The 8437-nt window shown below is 42.0% G+C and overlaps 1 protein-coding gene across 2 annotated transcripts in view; it reads left to right on the top strand.

Annotated features, from left to right (window-relative positions):
* Positions 1–8437, top strand: part of si:dkey-91m11.5 (PH_BCR_vertebrate and RhoGAP_Bcr domain-containing protein) — a 613456-nt gene that overhangs the window by 479432 nt on the left and 125587 nt on the right. For both annotated transcript variants that reach the window (XM_048555997.1, XM_048555996.1), the window contains one exon: positions 5963–6082. In XM_048555997.1, the coding sequence (XP_048411954.1) occupies positions 5963–6082 (120 nt within the window). The remainder of the gene's footprint in view (positions 1–5962; positions 6083–8437) is intronic.

Below are 8437 nucleotides of genomic sequence, written 5' to 3'. Positions count from 1 at the left end.
TGTGAGAGAGAGAGAGAGAGTGTGTGTGTGAGAGAGAGAGAGTGAGAATGTGTATGTGAGAGAGAGACAGAGTGTTTGTCTGTGTGTGTGTGTGTGTGTGTGTTTGTGTGAGTGAGTGAGCGAGAAAGACAGTGTTTGTGTGTGAGAGAGAGGGTGTGTGTGTGTAAGAGAGAGTGTGTGTGAGAGAGAAGGGTGAGTTTGTGTGAGAGAGGTGTGTGTGTGTCAGAGAGAGAGAAAGAGAGAGTGTATGTGTGTGAGAGAGAGAAAGGAGTGTGTGTGTGAAAGAGAGAGAAAGACAGTGTGTGTGTGTGTGTTTGAGAGAAAGAGAAAGTATGTGTGTGAGAGAGGGAGAGACTGTGTGTGAGAGAGAGACAGTGTGTATGTGAGAGAGAGGTTGTGTGTGTGTGTGTGAGAGAGAGGGAGTGTGTGTGAGACAGAGTGTGCATATATGAGACAGAGAGTGTGCGTATGTGAGACAGAGAGTGTGCGTGTGTGAGACAGAGTGTGCGTATGTGAGAGAGGGTGTGTGCATATGTGAGAGAAGGTGTGTGCGTGTGAGAGAGAAGGTGTGTACGTGTGAGAGAGAGGGTGTGTGTGTGAGACAGAGAGAGGGGGTGTGTGTGTGTGTGTGTGAGAGAATGTGTGTGTATATGTGTGTGTGTGTGAGAGAGAGGGTGTGTGTGAGCGAAAGAGTGGGTGTGTGTGCGTGAGAGAGACAGTATGTGTGTGTGTGAGAGAGAGAGAGTGTGTGTGTGGAGAGGATCTGTGTGTGTGTGTGTGTGTGTGTGTGTGTGTGAGAGAGAGAGAGAGTTTGTGATTGTGTGTGTGTATGTGAGAGAGAGAATGTGTGTGTGTGTGAGAGAGATAGAGAGTGTGTGCGAATGAGAAAGAGAGTGTGTGTGTAAGAGAGTGTGTGATTGTGTGTGTGTGTATGAGAGAGAGAGTATGTGTGAGAGAGAGAGGTGTGTGTGTGTGAGAGAGAGTGTGAGTGAGAGAGCGAGTGTGTGTCTGAGTGAGAGAGCGAGTGTTTGTGTGCGCGCGCGTTTTTGTGAGAGAGAGTGGTTGTGTGGGTCAGAGAGATAAAGAGAGCAAGTGTGTGTGTGCACGCCTGCGTGTCTGTGGGAATGAGAGAGAAAGAGTGTGACGGACCCCTCGATACCTCACTCTACTGCAAGCCTGCAGGTAATCTCACAATGTTGCACTTCTCTTGCTCCGCTCTAAACATATTAAAACAGCCGTGTCCTACCGTCAAGCCCTACGTATACGCAGCATCTGTTCGGTTGATGAGGAACGCAATGCAGTCTTGAAAGGCCTCTTAAGAACAGGATACAATGTTCAGCTCATTGATCGCCAGTTTTGATGTGCCACTGCGAGAAACCATTTTGACCTCCTCAGAAGACAAACTCGGGATACAACCGATAGGGTACGCTTCATCATCTAGTATTTCACGGGAGAGGAGCAACGGCGCCATGTTCTTTGCAGCCTTCAACAAATTATCAATGACAAAGCAGACCTCAGCGAGATCTTACCCACAGCTCCACTTCTCACATTCAAACATCCGCCAAGCTTTAAACAGACCACTGTTTGCAGCAAACCACCCAGCCTTCAGGACAGCATCGACCACAACACTATACAATCCTGTCATGGCAACCTCTGCAAGACATTTCTATGTCAGTTCTTGTACACATGCATGCATACTTTCTTGCTCTCTCCCACACACACCCCACCCCATTCCTTCTTTCTGTCTCTCTCTCTCTCTCTCTCTCTCTCTTTCTCTTCCCACCCCGCACACACACATTCTCACTCTCCCTCTCCCCCCTCTCTCACACACATTCAATCCCCCCCATACATACGCGCACACACACGCACGCGCATGTAAATCTGTGGGATGAATTTGTATTTGCAGATTAGTTCTATTTTGTTCAAAAAGCACATAATGCATAGACAGTCAGTCAGTGTGGCATTTTATAAAAGACTCTTTAGAAATAAAACCAATCTGACTCCCAAAACAAAACACAAATAGATTCTAGATTTGAATTTGCAGATCTGGTGCAGTGGCTCAATGGTTAGCATTGCTGCTTCATAGCGCCGTGGACCCGGATTCAATTCCACCCTCGGGTGACTGTGTGGAGTGTACGTATTCTCCCAGTATCTGCGTGGGTTTCCTCCGGGTGCTCCAGTTGCCTCCCACAGTCCAAAGATGTGCACGTTTGGTAAATTGCCCGTAGTGTTCAGGGATGTGTAACTTGTGTGGGTTATAGGGGGATGGGTCTGGGTGGGATGCTGTGAGGGTCAGTGTGGACATGTTGGGCTGAAGGGCCTGTTTCCATGCTATAGGGATTCTATGATATGATTCTAAACAAGACCTCACACCTAACATGCATTGTCTGACCTAAAATGTCACCTCTTCTTTACACTGATAAAACCTTTAGTTGCCTTAGGCCAGTGACTTGAAAGAAATTTGGGGATTTAGATATACATAGTTATCAATTAAAACCTTCTAACTGGTTAAAGATTTAACAGCATTTGCTTAATACATGCTCATCAGTGGTATGACCCTTTGATCTGTTACTTATAAATTCTGTGCTTGATACTACCTCTCACAAAAACCTGAAGAAAGAGCGAAGCTCTGAAAGCTTGTGTTTTCAAATAAACGCATTGGACTATAATCTGATGTCATGTGATTTCTGACCCTGTCCACCTCAGTCTAACACCAGCACCTCCACATCATATGAATTTGGAGATTAACAATGTCAACATTTTAAATGCAGCTGCTGCCACCATTATCTCTGAGTGTGAGTATCTTGCTGTTCTTTACAGAAATCAACCTCGGTCTCCATTTAGTTTTTCATAGCTTTTATTCAGCCCAAGACCGATCACACAACCATCTTTATTTTACAATAAGTTAAAGGTGGTCCCAAAGCACAACAGTCCTATGAAACTTTAACAGGCTATCCTCACAAAGCTTTGGAGGATAGGGGCAAAGGTGGTTAGACAATGCGCACAGTAGTACCTAAGGACAAAGAAATTAAATCTTGGTTTCATAAATAAAATGAAGCAGCAAATATTAAGAATCAAAACAGAAATTGCTGGAAAAGGTTAGCGGGCCTGACAGCATGTGTGAAGTGAAATCTGATTTAATGTTTTGGGTCCAGTGACCCTTCTTTGGCAAATATAACCATTGTTTGAATCTTTGAAAATAATGAAACCACCAATTCCTGAAAAGATATACCTTTGCTGTTAAAAGAACAAGCAAAAAAATAACAGAGGCTTAGACTAGTATTCTTCAAGTTTCTCTGGCTGCAGATTTGGGGCAAGAAAAGAAACTGCTAATGTTGTGCCATTACCAGCCAGTCAACCTGCACAGCTGTGGGCAACCGTCAAGAGAAGATACATGAGCCCCACTGACTTTTGAGGTGGTAGGGCAAGAAACCCTGACATTGAAAAATTCTACTGTATGTTTCTTTGGGTCTTCCACCTTGGCAAGCTATCAGCCATCCCCAGCTTCCCTGTTTTGGTAGAGGAGTAACCAGATAATTGAGGATGAAATCATAGAAAATATGAGAGCTAAGCAGGCAATAGTTACAATATGAGGTAGAATTAAGTAGGAAATGATTTAAGACTTTTGAGGGCATTGTGTAATGACCCTCTGACAGCAGCTGTGAAATAGTAACGTATGAACGGAGAGATTAGACAAGCATGTGTTTGAGGCTACATGGTTTACTGGTGGAAATTTTAATCCAGTTGTTTTACACAACTTTTATTCATCCTTTCTAATATTACTTTGGTTTCCACTGTTCATTTTTCTTTGGTTATGATTTTACCCTGTGTTTTTCACTGTTAAAGTGTTTTTTTAAATTAGTTATCATTATGGAGGAATAGGTTACATAGTTACAGGGAGTTCTGGCCTTCCACTACAAGTGGAAGCTGAGATCCTACTTTATTTATTTGGGCTGCAAGGTCTCAATGTTGCGTGTGTAGTCTAAGTTCAATTCATTTTTCAGTGACTAGAAGCCCAAAATAGTGCTTAATTTAAAAACAATTTCAAACTGACTCAAGTGTTTTAATTTTATTGGATGACCCCAAAATTAAGGCCTGATACAATTTAGGGGATTTAAAGATATAAATAATTTCTAAACACTGTGTCAGAGACAGTTTCTTACACTACTCCCTGTTGACCGTGCTGTAAGACACCATGTAAAGCCGGATTTGGATTAATTTATCTACAGTTTCCCCACTTAACTTTTCAACTTTAAAAGTTACTTTAAATATTAGAGTATTCTAAAATGTGAGGTTAAACATAGGGTTATGGAACCATATGTAGTATTTGTTAATTTCAACTGATTTAGATCTTTGATTTTAGCACTTTTCAAACAACTGTATTTTTAAAAATAGTTTATAGAATAAACAACTTTATTCTAATTCATCTTCCCGTCTATTGTAACAATGGGTATCTGATGCATCTCTCTTATTGCTGAGAGAAGATTGAAAATTAATGTTTATTTCAAGGACAGTTTCACTGTGTTACAATTTACTAATGAAGGTGAAAGGTCATGTGGACTCTTTCCATTTTAGGATATTTTCTGTTTACTGTAGCTGTTATTCAGACTTAGAGCTTGGACTGTGTAATGAGTTCAGACATGTCTATAACTCATCTTGTGATGGATAGGGTTATTGGAAGGAAGATTAAAGGTGAAGGTCAAGGTACGTTTCTGCTGAAACCTTTGGGAAGTAGGAAATTCAGTCTGTTCAAAGCCTGCATAATTTTTGTTGGACAAAGAAGCAATTTGCACATTAAAGTAAGAGAGGATTAAGACAAGGAGGGACCATCACAAAAATAAGTGTCTATACTCTTGTAAAATTTCAGGATTATTGTTTTGGGATAACAGTGAATCTAGTGATGTAGATAGGGAAGCTGAATGCTGAGGAGCAATTCCAGAATGACAGGCTTCCCATTTAATGTCATGAGCTCAAGGTATTGACATCTCCCTTTAGCTCAGTGTCAAATGTATATTTTTAAAATCTTTAGTCTTTTAATAACGTTTTTATTCTAGCTCCCTGATCCCCACCAATTCCACAGACCTGAACCTGTTGCTCCCGGCTTAGCTTCCAACCCCGATGATACCTAGCCACATTGCCCATCCCTGTCCCCTGCTGCAAAACTGGGAAACCACAGTTGTGATAGGGTGAGGGATTTACACAGATTGTTTGGTGCCAGGAACAGGGGTCTGAGCAGTGCCAGGCCTGGAAGAGGTAGATTGGCACGAGGCAAGCCTGGAGAATGGGGATGGGTTTATGACTAAAGCCGTGCGCCACTGTCATGAGGTGGCACTGAAGGAAAGGGAGTGTGTTGGAAGCAGAAACAAAAAAATGGAGATGGAAGAACTTGTGTGGGTGTCGGAGGTGGCTGATGGAGGAGGGCTTGAGGTTGTGAGCAGAGGCAGAGATGGAAGGATGGGGATGCCAGGGGAGCTCGGATCATCTCTAAGCAGATCAGCACAAGTGCGAATGTGAGTACAGGGCAATCACCTCAAGTTTCTGTGCTGACAGATCCGGCATGACTATCAGGACCATATCTAGGTCATTTTTGGAGAACCACGACTTCCGAGGTTTCTGTTGCATTCCTCTGGCAATGCTTGCAATGTTCACAATTGGAAACTCAGATTCTCAGCTGTGATTTCTAAATATCCATCCTGTGGAGTATCCAGAACAACGATTGATACCTATAATTACTAATTTCAGGCAGACAGGGAGGCACCATTAGTGCAATGATTTGAATATAACAAATAATGTCATTGACTCATACAGCATAGTTGTTGACAAACTGGATAAAGAGTTAGTTTCAGTTGAAGTGGGGTTTTCTCTATCTACATTGTGTGAATATCTAGAAAGGAAATATGCATCCCACCAAAATCTTGAAGTTCTGAAAGTACTCATTTCAATATTGTGTTTTTTTGTTCAGAAAGCCAATAAAGGCAGCAAAGTGATTGAACGGCTAAAAAAGAAACTGTCCGAACAAGAATCGCTGTTACTGTTAATGTCTCCAAACATGGCGTTCAGAGTGCACAACAGGCATGGCAAAGTAAGTATCCGTTCACTGGGATTGTACATTTCAAACTTGTTTTCTACAAGGGTTAGAGCATCCTAAAAAATTTAATAATTTTGAGTGAGAATTAAAATAGTACTTTCCACACAGTGTGTGTAACATTAATCCAAGCATGAAGATTACTTAATTTTGATCTTTGGGGCAGAAGCACCAGGCCTTCACCGCAATATAATATTTGAATTCAGAAATTCAACATAGCAGGCACAATATAAACCCCATTTCTCTATAGCTCAACCCACTGCAGTTTGATGCGTCAAAAAGGGCAGATTTCAATATCATGGTGTTGGAGGTAGTATGTTGGCAAGCAGAGTATTGGCTTATGGGCAGGAAACAGAGTGGGGATAAGGGGTTCTTTTTCAGGTTGGCAAACTGTAACTAGTGTGGGATTCCACTGCAATCAGTGCTGGGACTGCAACCGTTTACAATATATATTAATGACTTGGAGGAAGGAGGTGAACGTCCTGTAGCCAGATTTTCAGGCAACATAAAAATAGATACAAAGGCAAATGACTAAGAATGTACAGTTTATAGAGATATATTGATAGGTTAAGTGGGCAAAATGTTGGTAAATGAGGTTCATTGTGGGTAAATGTGAAGGTGTTCATTTGGGAAGAGAGAACAAAAGTGAAGAAAATACAGTACAGAGGGACTTTGGGTACTTGTACATGAAACACAGAAAGCTAACACACAGGTGCAGAGCAGGAAATCAGGAAAGCTAATAGAATGTTGCCTGATTTCAAGAGGATTGGGAGTATGAGTAGGGAAGTCTTCCTTTAACTGTGCAAGGTGCTGCACATCTAGAATACTGAGAGTAGTTTTGGTCCCCTTAAGGAAAGTTATAATTTTGTTGGAGGCAATTTAAAGAAGATATGGAGAGATTGTCTTATGAACAAAGACTAAACAGGCTGGCACTCTTCTAACTGGAGCTGTAAGGCTCTTGAGTAGATTTGTAGCTCGGGTTGTGGATGCTGTGGTTGGTTTGCTCACCAAGTTGGTTCGTTGGTTTGCAGACATTTCATTTCCCTGCTGGGTAACATCCGCTACCCCTGAGCAACTCTACTTCCGACATGGATGCCTCTGGAGCCAGATATTACTGCACAGTGTGAGATACAAACACCCCAATCACAACCAACATGCACATAGGACAGTAGAACACAGTGGCCACACGATGGTGAAGGTAATGACCAATGATGTACACAACCAACTCCATAGATATGACAGAGAAATTACGTGCCAAAAAATCCTATTTCTAGATGCTACCAATCTAGACTGGACAACAGATGTAGAATGAGCCATTAATGTCAGTCAACAGATAACAAGAACCAAGAAAAGATAGATCCTACAAGAAAAACTAGCCAAACTAACTCACCAAAAGGACAGCCACTTGGTTAAGAAACCTTTCAGACAGGAAACTAACAGACATAGAGAAAGCAGTTCTAATAAGTGGACTCAACTACACCCACAGAGATGCTAACAAGACAGAATTTCTAGCCACACTAGAAGCCACACTGAAGACCAATTGCATCAATGAGGAAACACAACAAGCCATTAGACAGACAGCAGTCCTGACACTAACCAGAAGGAGAGAACTTGACGCACTCAACACATCAGAAAGAAAGGCCCTAAAAGAAGCACTTAAAAAAGAAAAACATCATAATGCTACCAGTGGACAAAGAGCACATGACAGTAATACTAAATAAATGGGATTTCCTCACTAATACACAGACACTACTAGCAGACACCAACACATACCGGCAAGTACAAATAGATCCAACACTACAACTGGGTAACAAAATAACCCACACACTAAAGAGACTCCAACAGAATGGACACATCAACAAAACGGACTACCTAAAATTGAGACCAGAAGGGACAAACAGCCCCTGATGCTACAGCATTCCAAGGTACACAAGCCAGAAGACCCATAGTCTCCCTCCCAAGCACGTCAATACATAGGTTATCCAAGGAATTGCAACAAAGACTAAAGCACCTCATCAGCAAGTCACTCCACTCAATCCACTCAGCCCAGGAGTTCCTCAGATCCCTCAAAGACATAAGAATAGACGATGACGAGACCATGGTGTCATTTGACATTCCTGCTCTATTCACATTGATTGACATACCACTTGCAAGACTAGTAACGCTACTAAAAGAACAAGACCCAAGTAACACCATCTCCACAAACAACATGCTGAAACTACTGGACCTATGACTCACAACTCACTTTACCTTTAATGGACAAATTTATGAACAGATCAATGGGACACATATAGGGTCACCTATCTCTGGAAATAGCAGAAGCAGTGACGCAGAGACTCGAAAGCATGGCTC

Source organism: Stegostoma tigrinum, chromosome 26, assembly GCF_030684315.1.
Source record: "Stegostoma tigrinum isolate sSteTig4 chromosome 26, sSteTig4.hap1, whole genome shotgun sequence".
In the NCBI taxonomy this organism is placed as follows: domain Eukaryota; kingdom Metazoa; phylum Chordata; class Chondrichthyes; order Orectolobiformes; family Stegostomatidae; genus Stegostoma; species Stegostoma tigrinum.
Note: the sequence above shows the minus strand (reverse complement) of the source record. Positions and strands in the feature narration are given on the sequence as shown.